The following is a 16,960-nucleotide window of genomic DNA, read 5'->3' on the forward strand; positions in this document are numbered from 1 at the left end:
CACTTGACCGTGTTTAACTCTCCTAGGTTTTCCGAATTTTATTTATTATGTTTAACTCTCCTAGGTTTTCTGAATTTTATTTGTTATGTTTAACTTTCCTAGGTTTTCTGGGTTTTATTTATTATGTTTAACTCTCCCAGGTTTTCTGAATTTTTCAAAATAAGCATGGGACAGATTTTTTTTTTTTTTAAGAAATAAATATCGCACCTGGAGATCCCAAAATTTGCAAGATGTATATGGGTCTTCTCTGACTTTTTCACTGTAGCCAGAAATACTTGTAGAGCAGCCTTCACAACCAGTGAACGAGCTGGCATTTCTTGAGCGCTCGCTTCGTGCCAGGCTCCGTCCTTGTCGCTGCAGATGCGCAGATGTTCGGCCTTTTAGGAATTTATCGGGTTGTTGGGGAGAGTGGCAGGCGCAGGAATTGACCATGATGCAATCATATATTCTAGAAGTCCTTCAGGCGCAAGGCTTGGGGCTCTGTGGATGCTATAGCTCCCATCTGCTTGAGATCCTCAAAGTTTGCGGTTGTTCAGACCAGAATTGCAAGTTCCTCCTCTTCCACTGGGCCTCTCTTCTGCAGATCTGCTCACGAGCCCCTTCTATGCCCATTCTGTAGTTGCTACACTTTCTTGCCTCTTCTGAGGCGTGACAAGTTTGCCCTGGCCTTTTGAGACACGCGGCGACCATCAGCCTGGGCTAATTTTGCAAAGCAGGGCTTGGTCTTTGCAAGAAGCTTCTGCACTTGGAAGGCAGAACAAGCAGAGCGCATTCGGTGACTCTGGACAAGCGGCCTTGCTTGGCCTTCGGTTGTCTCTTAGGTTCCAATGACGTCTTCACAAAGCTGATGTTGAACTCTGTGTGCTGGCAATTTCCCGCCTGGCCTGTGAGCTTTGAGAAGCCTGGAGACTGGGGCCGGGTGATGCGTTCAGAATCCCAAGCACTGTGTCCAAGACACGGATTCGCCCTCAACCACGGACTGTAATGCTAGCCCTCTGGGAGGCCGAGGTGGGAGGATCGCTCAAGGTCAGGAGTTCCAGACCAGCCTGAGCAAAAGCGAGACCCATCTCTACTATAAATAGAAAGAAATTAATTGGCCAATTAATATATATAATATATAGAAAAAATATAATATATTTCTATAATATATTATATTTCTATAATATATATAGAAAAAAATTAGCCGGGCATGGTGGCGCATGCCTGTAGTCCCAGCTACTCGGGAGGCTGAGGCAGGAGGATAGCTTGAGCCCAGGAGTTTGAGGTCGCTGTGAGCGAGGCTGACGACAGGACACTCACTCTAGCCTGGGCAACAAAGTGAGACTCTGTCTCAAAAAAAAAAAAAACAAGGACAAACACATCTGAATTTTCTTTTAACGAAGTGTTTTCTCAGCCCCAAGCTTTAGAAGCAGCCTTGCTAAACATTTTAGAGAAGTGAAGAGGAAGCTCTCAGGGGATAAAGAAAATAAACAAAGGACATAATGGTTAAAAAAGAGCCTTTTTCCTCCATTACCCAGGAATTGAGAACTTTTGAAGTGCAGTGTTTTTGGAGCAGCTGTTGGTTTTTCAAATACCCTGCTGGTGTCGGTTGCATTTTCTCAGCTAATAGATCTGGCCCTCTCCTGCCTTTTTGCAAATGTCTCAGGATTCTTTTGATTCTGTACACACACAATCCTTTGGGAAGCTTAAGTAAATGGAAAGTCATTTGCATTCATTTACGTTAATAATTCAGAGACAAATGAACTGATTGATTTGCTAAATTCTGACAGTGAAGCAATTCCTAAGTGGCAAAACCCAAAACCCCATGAGAGGCCCATTTGTATTTTTTTTTTTTCACTCCCAGCCCATTCTTCAAATCAGATTGGGTACTTCTAGAATTCGATCCCTTGGATGTGTATTGAGCCCCAGACTCTAGTGAGGAAAGATGTGAGTTTTTCAGATTGGGTTTTCCAGGAAAAAACTTTGTAGAAGGCAAACTCACGCGGACCGACTTGGAGTGAGTGGAAAGTTCCTCCTTTGAGCTCCTGATTCCACAGAAATCAAAGCAAAAGGAGGCTGTCTTTGAGAATCTATCTCTTCTGTCTCGCCCATTGCTGTGGTTTTGAGGATTTATTAATAGGGGTGGGCTCCCCTCAAAATATAACCCAAATATATATATATGTTTTTATCCTGATCCCAGTAGACGTGGCACTATTATTGATGATGTTATTGATGGTATTAACAGTTGGAATTTATTGAGCAATTACTATGCTTTAGGCGCTGTGCTCAGCATTGCCCAGTCAGTGTAGCATTTAGTTCCTGCAGTATCTATGAGAATACTCTCCCTTTTCAAAGACTAAGGAGAGTGACGAGTAGAAAGATTGGAGAACTTGGCCCAGATCCACACGGCTGCTGCTCAGCTGAGGCTCTGTCTGGTCCTAGACTAGTGCATGAATCCATGGCCCCGATAGTAGACGTGGCTTTCTGCAGGCAAGAATTTCAGGCCGGGCGCGGTGGCTCACGCCTGCAATCCCGGCACTCTGGGAGGCCGAGGCGGGAGGGTTGCTCGAGGTCAGGAGTTCGAGACCAGCCTGAGCAAGAGCGAGACCCCTGTCGCTACTAAAAATAGAAAGAAATTAATCTCCCAGCTAAAAATATATAGAAAAAATTAGCCAGGCGTGGTGGCGCATGCCTGTAGTCCCAGCTACTCGGGAGGCTGAGGCAGGAGGATCGCTTGGGCCCAGGAGTTGGAGGTTGCTGTGAGCTAGGCTGACGCCACGGCACTCACTCTAGCCCGGGCAACAGAGTGAGAGTCTGTCTCAAAATAATAATAATAATAATAATAATTCTGCAACATTTGTTCCTGTCCAACAGAATACAGGATTCCTCTCTGGTCTTAGCACATCTTTTGCAAACCTTTATGGCCCTTCTAGTGAAGGCATAACTCTTAATTACCTTTCCCCTTTAAAACCGGCAACAGGCAGGAGGTCGTCACAACTTGTGTGCCCTTCGACCCCGAATACAAGGCCTTTAGGGAGCAAAGATGTCCCCAGAGCAGAGCTAGAAAAAAACACCAGCGTTTTCCTTCTCGGGCGGCACCCAACTTTTAGACTGCTGAAGATGCAGATCCCGGAACTGCAGAAGGGAGAAGGAGAATGAGAAGGACAGTTGGCCGTGGCATCTGAGTGTGTCACCCCCTCTTATAAGACAGACCTCATAGATGTGTGCACCGAGGGTGTCCAGACCCCGGACACCCAGATCAGCTCAGGAAAGAAGCCAGGGCAGCAGCCTGGGCCTTCTAGAAACTTCGATGCCAAAGCAGGTGGAGTCTAGCTTGCCCTGCAGTGCAGGGGGGACAGGCAGTGTGAGTAGGAAGAAGCGTGGAGGTAGACAGCGAGGGATCCCGGACACAGTGTGCCGGACACAGAGTTCAGTGTCCAAGGAGGCTGGGAGAGGAGGACCTTCAGCCTCAGCCCAGCCTCGATCACCAACACCTGGATACTGAGGCCACGCAACAGAAGAACCACTAACGTCTGCATAGGACCGTGTTTCCCCGAAAATAAGCACTCCCCATACAATAAGCCCTAGCAGAATGTCTAAGCATGTGGAAAATAGAAGCCCTACCCAGAAAATAAGCCCTAGTGATGGGTGTGGCTATGAAAATAAGCCCTAGTGCTGGGCGTGGCTATGAAAATCAGCCCTAGTGATGGGCGTGGCTATGAAAATAAGCCCTAGTGATGGGCGTGGCTATGAAAATCAGCCCTAGTGATGGGCGTGGCTATGCAGCGCATCTGCACAACCCATGCATGTCATTGCAGAGCGGGAAAGAACACGAGCAGCCCTTCTCATCTGCCCCGTGACAGCTCTAGTGCTCAACAGGAGAGATTGGGGCCGATGGTTCTAAAGGAAATAGAGTCGCAAGACATTCAGGATGGGATTCGGGTTTGGAGAGTGATGATGATGTTCCAGAAGAAGACGACTTCACTCTATTTGAATCAACGTAGATTGTTGTACTGTATTTAAAAAAAAAAATAACACACCCCCTGAAAATAAGCCCTAGGGTGTCTTCTGGAGGAAAAATAAATATAAGACCCTGTCTTATTTTTGGGGAAACACGGTATTGTCCTAAAAATAATGTCCCAGAGAGTAGGTGATATTTTTGTAAATATCGTTTAAATATCACCTCCTCTCTGCCCAGCAGTTGAGTTAGTTATCTGCATTATGCCTTTGTATCAGATCACCTCCTGTTCGTAGGTGAGGTCTTACTGATCCATTTTACAGGTGAGTTCAGGAAGGTTAAGCCCTTGCCCAGGGTCAGGCTTGGGGAGTGAGATTCTAGGATAAATTTGCCGTCTACACCGGGCTTCCTCGCACTCAGTACTTGACGGTGTGCGCCGGATAGTTCCCCGTCGTGGTGGCTGTCCTGTGCATGGTAGGCAAATTCAACAGCGTCTTTGATCTCTGCCTACGAGGTGCCAGTGACAGTCACCTCTCGTCCCCTCCAGCTGTGACAGCCAGAAATGTCCCCAGACATTGCCAGGTTGCCCCTGGCGTCAACGGTCCCCTGTGGAGATCCACTGCCTTAGTCCAGACTAAACCCTTTGCTCACCTCTAGGAAAAGGAATCCTATTTTCCCCCATTTTACGCTTGCAGAACCTAAAGGCCCCGAAAGGATTTAGAAACTCTTGTCAGTCGGCATTTATGATACTGCATCGTGAGAGGGGATCACTAAGCCTGCCCTAGTGCTGTAAATGTTCATTGCGGAGCGGCTGGGTGTTCTATTTATTGAGAATCTACCAAGTGGCCAGTCCATCTGTTAGAAACCATAGCCGAAATAAATAAAGCAATACCAAGCCCTTGCCCTCGATAAGCTTACTACTATGTTATATTAATCAAATGAACACTTAGGAAGCAATTAGAAAATGCAAGGCAGATACCAGTATCTTTGCATGTCCACTAAGTATGTACCAGCCACATGCCACGTGGCTAATTTCACTGGCAGTGCTCGGAGAGAGTTGGGTTTTATTACCTCCCATTTTACAGATGGACAAACTGAGGTTCTGGAATGCCTTTAAAAAAAAAAAAAAGATGCGGCCAGGATCTGATAATCAGGGGTGCAAAAGCTTTTAGTCACACAGGTCTGGCTGGCTGTGAGCTCCACCCCGCCGCTCTCCCTGCTGTATAAAAAGGCTGTTTTCACAAAGTCCTGGCTGGCTCTGACTGAGGCTGCTGGTCGTGGAGGAATATAGCAAGCCTCAAAGGGAACCTGTTTGCGGTGCCTTTTGCAAAGTCATGCTTGCAAAGAGAGAAACAGAGGCACCCAGAGAGAGCAACGAGGTGGGGTGTCTTTTGGCTGCACCGTCTCCTTAGGAATCAATGCTGAGGCACCAGGTGTGGAAAGACACCCTGGGATGGGGCGGCGGTCCCCACCTGCCCAGGTGGTCTTGCGCAGGCCACGCGCGCCCTCTGCTGGCCGCTGCGGGGAGCGCGCCGCTTCTTTGATGTCCCTCCCCGCTGTGCTCATCGCCCCAGGGAGCTGCCGGCCGGGGCAGCTTTGGCAGCGGGACCTTGTTAGAAAAATTACACTGTGACATTTCGTTCCCGAAGGCATCCGATAATTGCGGGCAACATCAGGATGGCCGTGTTCTCGGGGCCCCCGGCGGAGGTGGTTGGGCACGAGGACTTTGGGGTCAGAAGGTGTGACTTGGACCCTCACCGGATGCTGGGGGAGAAGTGAATCAATCACCTCCGCTGACTAAGCCTCAGTTTCCCTGTCTGTAAAGAAAAAAAAAAAACCCTTCCCTGAGCTCAGGTGAGGGGGCCCGAGACGATGCGCGCAAAAGGCCTGGCCCTGGAAGCACAGAACACACTCAGCCCTTAGTCGCCGGCGTAATTGATACCTGTTTCCCTCCCAACCTAAGTGCCTTCCAGTGTTTGGGACGTCGCACGGGCTGACAGCCTTTCCTTGGCCTTTTATTCCAGGGTCGTTTTAGCATCAACCTCTACGGAACAGGCCTGTCTTTAACGGAATCTGCTAGATGGATCTCACAAGGGAACTACGCAGTCTCAGACATCAAGAAGTCGCCGGTAAGGTTGCAGACGGGTTGGGGGACGGCTTGTGTCTCTTCCCTTCCCTTTCCCCTTCCCTCTTCTCCCTTCCCTTCCCTTCCTCTTCCCCTTCCCCTTCCCTCTTCTCCTTTCCCTTCCCTTCCTCTTCCCTTCCCTTCTCCTTCCCCTTCCTCCTTCCCTTTCCCCTTCCCCTTCCCCTTCCCTTCCTTTCCCCTTCCCCCTTCCCTTCCCTTCCCTTCCCCTTCCCCTTCCCTTCCCTTCCCTTCCCTTCCCTTCCCTTCCCCTTCCCCTTCCCCTTCCCTTTCCTTCCATTCCCTTCCCTTCCCCTTCCCCTTCCCCTTCCCTTCCCTTCCATTCCCTTCCCTTCCCCTTCCCCTTCCCCTTCCCTTTCCTTCCATTCCCTTCCCTTCCCCTTCCCCTTCCCCTTCCCCTTCCCTTCCCTTCCATTCCCTTCCCTTCCCTTCCCTTCCCTTCCCTTCCTCGTTCCCTTCCCTTCCCTTCCTCCTTCCCTTCCCTTCCCTTCCCTTCCCTTCCCTTCTCTTCCCTTCCCTTCCCTTCCTCTTCCCTTCCCTTCCCTTCTCTTCCCCTTTCCCTTCCCTTCCCTTCCCTTCCCCTTCCCTTCCCTTCCCTTCCCTTCCCTTCCCTTCCCCTTCCCTTCCCTTCCCTTCCCTTCCCTTCCCCTCCCTTCCCTTCCTCGTTCACTTCCCTTCCCTTCCCTTCCCCCTTCCCTTCCCTTCCCTTCCCCTCCCTTCCCTTCCTCGTTCCCTTCCCTTCCTCCTTCCCTTCCCTTCCCTTCCCTTCCCTTCCCTTCTCTTCCCTTCCCTTCCCTTCCTCTTCCCTTCCCTTCCCTTCCCTTCTCTTCCCCTTTCCCTTCCCTTCCCTTCCCTTCCCCTCTCGTCTTTTTTCTTTTATTTTATTTTCTCTTTTGTTTTATTTTCTCTTCTCCTTTCCTTTCCTTTTTCCTTTCCCTTTTCCTTTCCTTTCCTTTTTTCTTTTCTTTCCTTTCCTTTTTCCTTTCCTTTCCTTTCCCTTTCCTTTTCCTTTCCTATCCTTTTTCCTTTTCCTTTTCCTTTTCCCTGCAATGGTCCTGCTGAAGGAAGCAGCGTGCTTTCCCACGTCCTCAAACCATTTTGCAAAGGGTCAAGAAGAAACTTTAGCATATAAACTGCGGGTGAAGGGTTTCTATGGGAATGAGAGATGTTGGCAAGTGAACCAGCCGAGTGGTTAGAAAAACTGCCCGACCAGGGAGCTAAAAGCAGGAAGACACCTTGAGCGAGTGGGGGTCTCATTTTGCAGTTAGACAACATGCAACTCACTTTTGTGAGCCCAAGGGAAATGATCTCTTATTTTTCTTTAGGAAAAAAAAAATTAAATACAAATGGGCCCAGAAGAAAGGGATAAATGTATCAGGGAATGGGTCTGGAGAATTAGAAATACGTGCCTAGGTTCTACAATAATAATCCATTTTCAATACTCTAAAAATCTGGTTGCTCAAGGTGTGGTCCATGCAGCAAATCAGGATCACCTGGGAGCTTGTTGGAAACTCAGGGTCTATGGTCCCCAGAGGTACTGGGTCCGGGTCCACAGCTGAACAAGGTCCCCAGGTGATTCAAAAGCACGGTGCAGGCCAGGCGCGGTGGCTCACGCCTGTCATCCTAGCACTCTGGGAGGCCGAGGCAGGAGGATTGCTCGAGGTCAGGAGTTCGAGACCAGCCTGAGCAAGAGCAAGACCCCATCTTTACTAAAAACAGAAAGAGATTAATTGGCCAACTAATATATATAGAAAAAATTAGCCGGGCATGGTGGCGCATGCCTGTAGTCCCAGCTACTCAGGAGGCTGAGGCAGGAGGATCGCTTGAGCCCAGGAGTTTGAGGTTGCTGTGAGGGAGGCTGACGCCACAGCACTCTAGCCCAGGCAACGGAGTGAGACTCTGTCTCAAGAAAAAAAAAAAAAAAAAAAAGAGCACGGTATAGCTGAAGAAGCCCTAGGCTGTGTAGACGGTCCCCGACTCACTGTGGCATGACTCGATGTTTTGGCTTTGCAATGGTGTGAGTAGAAACCATGCATTCAGTGGAAACCATGCTTTGGGTACCTGTGCATCCATTCTGTTTTTCAGTACAACATTCGATACATTGCATGAGATATTCAGCATTTTATTATAGGAAAAGTGGTGTGTGAGATGGTCCTGCCCATCCGTAGGCTAACGTGAGCACGTTTCAGGGAGGCGAGACTGAGCTGTGGTGTTCTGTAGGTTGGGTGCATTGATGCATTTTCAATTTACGACGCTTACAATTTACAGTGGGCTCTCGGGACGAAGCCACATCGTAAGTGGAGGACCAACAAGCATCTCCACTTTATTCCATTTCTCACCCTGGGTGGGTACCGTGTTTCCCCGAAAACAAGACAGGGTCTTAGATTTATTTTGCCTCAAGAAGACACCCTAGGGCTTATTTTTTTTTAAGTACAGTACAACCATCTACATTTATCCAAATAGAGTGAAGTCGTCTTCTTCTGGAACATCATCCTCACTCTCCAAACCCCGAATCCCATCCTGAATGTCTTGCGACTCTATTTTCTTTAGAACCATTGGTCCCGACCTCTCCTGTCGAGCACTAGAGCTCTCATGGGGCAGATGAGAAGGGCTGCTCGTGTTCTTGCCCACTCCGCGACGACATGCATGGGTTGTGCAGATGCGCTGCGTAGCCACGCCCATCACTGGGGCTTATTTTCATAGCCACGCCCACCACTAGGACTTATTTTCATAGCCATGCCCAACACTAGGGCTTATTTTCATAGCCATGCCCACCACTAGGGCTTATTTTCATAGCCACGCCCATCACTAGGGCTTATTTTCATAGCCACGCCCATCACTAGGGCTTATTTTCATAGCCACGCCCATCACTAGGGCTTATTTTCATAGCCACGCCCATCACTAGGGCTTATTTTCATAGCCACGCCCATCACTAGGGCTTATTTTCATAGCCACGCCCAACACTAGGGCTTATTTTCATAGCCACGCCCAACACTAGGGGTTATTTTCATAGCCACGCCCAGCACTAGGGCTTATTTTCGTGGCCACGCCCATCACTAGGGCTTATTTTCATGGCCACACCTGTCACTAGGGCTTATTTTCGGGGTAGGGCTTCTACTGCGCAGATGCTTAGACATCCTGCTGGGGCTTATTTTATGGGGCGGTCTTATTTTCAGGGAAACACTGTATTAGAATCAGCTGGGCGAGTTTGCAATCCATGTGCCCAGGCCTGTCCCACCCAGATGAACAGAATCAGAATCTTCGAGAGTGGGGCCCCCGGCAGGGGTAGAATTGAACCCCCCCCCCCAGATGGTTCCAATGTACAACCAGGACAGGGACCTGACAGCCTGCCGTCTGCAGTTCTGAGAACGTGGCAGGAACCTGGCTCGCGCACAAATCCGTATAAGTTTACCCCAGCCTGGCCTGTTTTGCCCCAACCCGGCCCCAGCCACGAGCGCAGCCTGGGGGTCTCTTCCAAAATGTGAGTTGGGGAGGAAGAAGAGGAGAGCTGGGAAAAAGGGTTATGACTCCAAAGTGGAGTTGCCAGATAAAATACGGGATGCCCAGTTACATTTGCATTTCAGATAGACAATGAACTCTTTTGTCCTGTAAGTATGTTGTTATCATTGCACTGGGCATACCTGCGCTAATAACCTATGTTATTTATCTGAAATTCAAATTTAACGGAGCATCCTGTATTTGTATTTGCTAGACCTGGCAACCCTATCAGAAATACTTCTATCTAATCAAAATTAGAATATAAAGAAGCAGCTAGGCCGGGTACGGTGGCTCGTGCCTGTAATTCTAACACTCTGGGAGGCCGAGGTGGGAGGATCGCTCAATGTCAGGAGTTCGAGACCAGCCTGAGCAAGAGTAAGACCCCATCTGTACTAAAAATAGAAAGAAATTAGCTGGGCAACTAAAAATATATAGAAAAAATTAGCCAGGTATGGTGGTGCATGCCTGTAGTCCCAGCTACTAGGGAGGCTGAGGCAGGAGGATCACTTGAGCCCAGGAGTTTGAGGTTGCTGTGAGCTAGGCTGATGCCACGGCACTCTAGCCTGGGCGACAGAGTGAGACAGTCTCGAAAAAAAAAAAAAAAAAGAAGCAGCAGCTAAACCTGGTCCCAGCACCACCCCCAAGAGAGGAAATGTGCAATTGTGATTTTTCTAGGGAAACCCTCTTTTTCTACCTGCCAGTGTAAAATTTGTGTCTGTGGGGAAAAAAAAAAAAAAAACCTCTAAGCCAATCATTGACCTCAAATCTGATTAACCAAATGCCCGTCTCGATTGCTTGTAAATTAATCGTTAAATATTTTTTTTCTTGCTCGGAGAGGAATAAAGGTAGCTGAGAACAGTGCGTGAGCTTTAGAATGGACCCCAGAAATATAATATTCTCCCCCAAGCCTTTCCCTCCAAAATCGATACATTGTTTCTTTTTTGATTGATAAATAATAATGGTATATTTTATTGCATACAACATGATGTTTTGAAATAGACTGCAGTTTTATGTTTCAATGACTCAGAACCAAAACATTGCCTGTCTAAAGCATGGTTGTAGGAAACCCATCCGTGTAAACTGTGTGTGTAACATGAGTTGACATTCTGTTCCTTATTAGCCAGTTACTAAAGTTTCCACCAGAAACTAAAAATAATGAAGGCTGGGAGCGCCACCTTCTGGAGAGAGTGGGCACTACACTAAGTGTTCCCCAAGCCTGTAGGGACAGTTACTCTGAGCTGGTTTGGCAGTTGCTTGTCAACATTTAAAAAAAAAAAAAAAACTTGGTGTTCTAGGGAAACTCAGAGAGCCTGAGCTCAAAACTATCGACCTGGGAGCTGAGGCTGAGTGCCCTCCGTGTGGTCCGCGGGTTGCTGGGGTGCACTGTGAAAGTAGCCCCCACCGCCCAGTGCATTGGGGGAAAAAAAAATTATAGTGTGTTGTATTTGCTCCCCGAAGAGTCACAGTAAGTAAGCATCAGCCCGCGAGGTTGGAACACAGGAACGAAACCTGCGTGGCTTTGTCCTTAGAACCAAAAAGCAGCGGTTCTCAAACCCGTGTCCACATCACCCCCCACCTGCCGGCCGGGCTTGTTAGCACCTGGACAGCCCGGTCTCAGAGGGGCCGGAAACTTCAGTTTGCAGCCATGTCCCCCTGGGTGGCGCTCATGCACCAGGTCTGGGGCTGCTTTTCGAGAACCGCTGACCTACATCAAACCAACCGCAAAAAAAAAAACAAACTCCTTTTCCACGTTACACGTTTGGATTTTCCCCCCATAACCAGAGTTCCGTGGAACACGCTTTGGGAATGGTGCAGCACGCTGCTCCTGCTCCATGACACGCAGCCCCGCCTGGCCCCCGGGGGACGGAAGCCGGGTCCCCTCCGTGATGCTCAGACCGCGGGCAGTTATGACCCTGTCCTCTCCAACCGGCTCTGTTTTCACTCAGCCCTCAAAATCATCAGTTGTCACTTTCTTTGGCATTTCCGGCATGACCTGCAGAGGGAAAAACCACAAGGAAAAAATCTCGATTTTTCCAAACGTCCTCGGCCATAAAACGTTTTCCCCAAGGAAAGCCAACAGAAAGTTCTAGTCCTTCGGGGTGCAGCTGGGTCCCCGGTACTGCTTGGGGACAGAGATGGTGTCTCACTGCTGGGGGCAGAGCTGGTCACGATGAGTCCCAATCTCACCTCCACGGTCCGTGCCCTTGTATGGAATGGAGAGAGCTCGTCCTCCGGTTTTTACCTAACAAAAATAATCCTGATGATAATTAAAATAAATAGCTGATTTGTAATCATGATTATAATTATGATTAATTGAAATCTGATTAATATTTCATAGTAATTGAAATATGGTTAATATTTCCTGATAATCGAAATATGATTAATATAACATGATTATAATTTAAAAAATATATTGGGCAGTTTGCACGTATAAAATCTGGCTGGGCGCGGTGGCTCTCGCCTGTCATCCTAGCACTCTGGGAGGCCGAGGCAGGAGGATCGCTCAAGGTCAGGAGTTCGAAACCAGTCTGAGCAAGAGTGAGACCCCATCTCTACTAAAAATAGAAAGAAATTAATTAGCCAACTAAAAATATATAGAAAAATTTAGCCGGGCATGGTGGCACATGCCTATAATCCTAGCACTCTGGGAGGCCTAGGTGGGAGAATCGCTCAAGGGCAGGAGTTCGAGACCAGCCTGAGCAAGAGTGAGACCCCGTCTCTACTAAAAAAGAAGAAAGAAATTAGCTGGACAACTAAAAATATATAGAAAAATTTAGCAGGGCATGGTGGCACATGCCTGTAGTCCCAGCTACTCGGGAGGCTGAGGCAGGAAGATTGCTTGAGCCCAGGAGTCTGAGGTTGCTGTGAGCGAGGCTGACGCCACGGCACTCCAGCCCGGGCAACAGAAAGAGAAACAGAAAGCAGGTGATGGGCCGGATTTGCCCCCATGCATGCCATACTCTGCCAAGCCCCGCTTTGGGCCACGCTCCTCAGTGCGGAAGGGCTGCGTGCGTGCGTGCCTGCGCCAGCGCTCCCAGACACCAGCGAGCACGTGAGCACGCCGGGGTCTCAAATGCTGCCCCGTCTCTCTCTCTGCAGGACGGGACCCGGGTCGTAGGGAAGTGCGGCGGGTACTGCGGGAAGTGCACTCCGTCCTCCGGGACCGGCCTGGGGGTGCGAGTTTTATAGCCAAGGTGAGCAGTCCTCTGTCTGTCTGTCTGTCCGTCTGTCTGTCTGTCTGTGTGTCTGTCCGTCCATCTGTCTGTCTGTCCTTCTGTCTGTCTGTCTGTCATCTGCCTGTCTGTCCGTCTGTTCATCTGTCTGTCCATCTGTCTGTCCATCTGTCTGTCTGTCTGTCCATCTGCCTTTCTGTCCATCTGCCTGTCTGTCATCTGCCTGTCTGTCCGTCTGTTCATCTGTCTGTCCGTCTGTCTGTCCATCTGTCTGTCTGTCTGTCCATCTGCCTGTCTGTCTGTCCATCTGCCTGTCTGTCCGTCTGTCTGTCTGTCCATCTGCCTGTCTGTCTGTCCATCTATCTGTCCATCTGTCCGTCCGTCTGTCTGTCCGTCCATCCATCTGTCTTTTATCTTCCCTGGACCCTAAGGATGAGCAGAGGTGCGTGGGTCAGTCGGGGTCGCTGTGGAGCATCTGGAACCCGATCTCGCGCTACCCTGCCTTTCTCTCTGCTGCGCGTTGTCCTTGCATGACAGCAGCCACCCGGTCCCCACCCCTGGGCGCGAGGTCCCTGTGCCTGGCCTCGCCATTCCCCTGCGCCGGCCTCCGGGCAGCCTGCCTCCCTGGGCCTCTGGTGGGTTCTGGGACGGGGAATCCTGATGCAGGGGGCTCAGCGACCACCCTCTGAGAAATGCCGCGCAGGAGTGTTATAATAATAATAATAATAATAGCAAGGGCATTTGGCGGGCCCTTCTCCATGCTAACGCGCTGTATAGGTGATATTTCACGGAACCCCCACGCGCGCCCACGCACACACACACAAACCTGCGAGGTGGGGCTGTCGTTCTGCACAGGGCGAAGCTGGCGCCCGCAGCTGAGAAATGGCGCAAAGCCGTGGCGAAGTCCCTTGGCAGAACTCACCAGTGCCCTGCGCCGAAGCCACTGCTCCCGGCCACCCACACCTTTGCCATTCCCGGAGTGCGCAGAGGGCCGGCACGGTCGGCGTCTCCAGGGAACTCGTCAGAGATGCAGGATGCCAGGCCGCGGCCCTGTCCCTGTGAAATCAGAGCGTGCCTTTGAGCACAATCCACGGGAGTCGTGGATGCTAGAGAGTGTGGCAGTCCCCGGTCCAACTGCATTGTGCCCGCACGCGTCCCCTCTGCTGGCCAAAAGGCGGGACCGTTGACTCGCTTGACTGTCCCAGTAAATTCCACCCCCAGCTGGCACTCTGCCCAAGAGCTCTCTGATTGGCTCCCATTGGGTCACGTGGTCACTTTTGAGTCACTCGTGATCTGCAGGTGGCTGAGATCATGCACCTGCCTGGAGTCAGGTGGCCAACAGCTTCCGCTGGGAGAGCCAGGATTCCCAAAGTTCAAGGAGAAGGGTTTGTGATCAGAAGAGAAGAGATGATGGGTGGAGGCAGGCTAGAGCCAGAAGGAATCCACTAGAGCTCACCGTTTTATGCACACCTTCATGTATTTCACATCTAATAAGATAAATGTTGCAACAACACCTATATGTTGTGAAATTCATGAATGAGCACATATACCCAATATTTCCAATGTATACATCTAAACATGTATGTGTAGAAAAAAGGCTAGAAGGAAATATACCAATATTTGAAGAGCAGTTATCTTTGGTGGGGGGGATTTCAGGCTAGTGGATATTTTATTTTATGCTTTATTACTTTCCCGAAATGTCCATGTTCCTCTGGAGGGAACAAATATTGCAAAACAATATCTAGAGAAATCGCAAATGTTGCAAAGCAATATCTAGAGAAATCTTGCAAATCAATATCTAGAGAAATCTCAAATGTTGCAAAGCAATATCTAGAGAAATCTCAAATGTTGCAAAGCAATATCTAGAGAAATCTTGCAAAACAATATCTAGAGAAATCGCAAATGTCGCAAAGCGATATCTAGAGAAATCTCAAATGTTGCAAAGCAATATCTAGAGAAATCTTGCAAAACAATATCTAGAGAAATCGCAAATGTCGCAAAGCGATATCTAGAGAAATCTCAAATGTTGCAAAGCAATATCTAGAGAAATCTTGCAAAACAATATCTAGAGAAATCGCAAATGTCGCAAAGCGATATCTAGAGAAATCTCAAATGTTGCAAAGCAATATCTAGAGAAATCTTGCAAATCAATATCTAGAGAAATCTCAAATGTTGCAAAGCAATATCTAGAGAAATCTCAAATGTTGCAAAGCAATATCTAGAGAAATCTTGCAAAACAATATCTAGAGAAATCACAAATGTTGCAAAACGATATCTAGAGAAATCACAAATGTCGCAAAGCGATATCTAGAGAAATCTCAAATGTCGCAAAACAAAATCTAGAGAAAACAATAAGCGTTATTTGCAAATTCTGCACGTAAAAATGTGTGGTTCTAACTTAATTTGCATTTGAGCGGAAGTTTTATGTTTTGCGTTTGTTTATTTCAGGTGCTCTGAAGAGGAAGCCATTATGGGATGAATGAAGGATAGTGATCCAATACCTCCACCTTAAAGTTGGGTGTGTGTGCACATGCACACGCGTGTGTGTGTGTGTGTTTGTGTGTGTGTGTGGCTTTGTATGCCTGTGTGCGTGTGAATGTGTGTACATATGCATATGAAAGCACACATATATACACACACATGCATATATGTGCGTGTGTATATGTGGAATACCCTAATGATGTAAAGTTTAATATTTATGTCTGAAATTATTTATTGCGATGTAATATTTTTGTACGTAAAATGACTCTATTGTGACTGCCTCTTCGTTACCCTGTCTCTTGCAGTCAGCCCACTGCATTTTACGTACTCTACATTATATGTAGTCCTATGACAAAAGTGATCTTTCATTGTCACGGTACACTATTGTTTATTTTTTATCTGTAAATGTCTTATTGTTGCTTTTTTAAAATGGAATTTTTTTTAAAAAAAAACAAACAACCTAGCTGTCATCAAGGTGCTACGAGGGCCGTATTATAAGGGTGTATTTGGCATTTCTAGGCAAGTACCAGTACCCAATAAGTAAGTTAGTGATCTCACAGATTGTACCAACTATGAATGACGTTACGTATCTATTCAGTTTTTTGTGATCTCTGGGAAAAAAAACAACAGCACACACACACACACTGCCTTGGTGCTACTCTTGTATGTATTTAAGTGATCTTCACACTCAGAAATGTAAACACTTTTGACAAAAGGGAGGCACAGAAGGACAATTTCCAATGGACGGAGCCAGCTATTCACTCTTATTTTCGGACATGCCTTTTTTTTTTTGGAAGAGACTTGGACTTCATTCTTGTCGCTATGGTTGTGAATACACGTTGCTTTCGCCCACGGTGCCTCGGTCTCTCTACGATCGAGTGGGGCCCCCTCCAAGCATCTTCGTTAAGGAGCAAATTGGGGAAGTGGGATCTTCTCGCCATGTAGTCAAGACATTCTGAAAGGACGTCCAAGTCTCCCAGTCGCAAGAAACAGGACGCACAGAATGGAACTGCGCTTCGGCACACCAGCACGCCTGAGGAAGTTCGGAGCCAGGGTCCGAGTCCCCCGGATTGCCTTTTGCAAGAGGACATTGGCCGGTGACCTGGCTTCTCATGGGGCCATGAGCCTAACCCCGTTTGTCGGCTCTCGTGGCTGCTGTAGGAATTGGCATTTGTGTCAAGAAATGAACTGTGGAACACAGGATGCCTGAGTCTTTCTGATCTTCCATTAATCCACTTTTTGTATTAATCCACTTTCTGCCCTTCCGACCTGACTCAACGGAAGGGAGCCTTCCAAAATGGCCCGTGGAAGACACTTGGTTTGAGAACACTCTGCCTGCTTTTTTTCAAAAACCAAAGAGATTAGGGAAACTTGGCAGTGTTCTCTAACCCCTAGCAAACTCCGGAGTGCTCCAGGAAGAGTTATGCTCGGTGTATGAATAAGTGTTATTCTTCATTATTAATACATTGTGAAAATATATTATGAATAAATACCCTGACCATATCCACACCATGTATGTTTCATACGGTTTCTGGTCTCTCTCTCCAAGCAAGAGTGGATCGATTCCAATGTCTGTCTGTGGGTTTTTTAAAACTGCCGGATTGAGAAGAAACACAGATTTTTCTTAATCTCATCAGTTACAGTTGCCACTTGTTGCACGGGCCGGTAAGGAATGGGGATTGTCTGTAAGGTTGGTCATTCCGTCCACCAAAGCAGGTGATCCGGTTC

The 16,960-nt window shown here is 48.2% G+C and overlaps 1 protein-coding gene across 1 annotated transcript in view; it reads left to right on the forward strand.

Moving 5' to 3' along the window:
* Positions 1-16,743, forward strand: part of ADAMTS9 (ADAM metallopeptidase with thrombospondin type 1 motif 9) — a 186,137-nt gene extending 169,394 nt beyond the window's left edge. The window contains exons 38-40 of the mRNA XM_075998801.1: positions 5,962-6,066; positions 12,678-12,772; positions 15,200-16,743. Coding sequence (XP_075854916.1) covers positions 5,962-6,066; positions 12,678-12,767 — 195 coding nt within the window. The 3' untranslated portion in view covers positions 12,768-12,772; positions 15,200-16,743. The remainder of the gene's footprint in view (positions 1-5,961; positions 6,067-12,677; positions 12,773-15,199) is intronic.
* Positions 16,744-16,960: the final 217 nt, after the last annotated feature.

This window comes from Microcebus murinus, chromosome 30 (assembly GCF_040939455.1).
Source record: "Microcebus murinus isolate Inina chromosome 30, M.murinus_Inina_mat1.0, whole genome shotgun sequence".
Taxonomy (NCBI): domain Eukaryota; kingdom Metazoa; phylum Chordata; class Mammalia; order Primates; family Cheirogaleidae; genus Microcebus; species Microcebus murinus.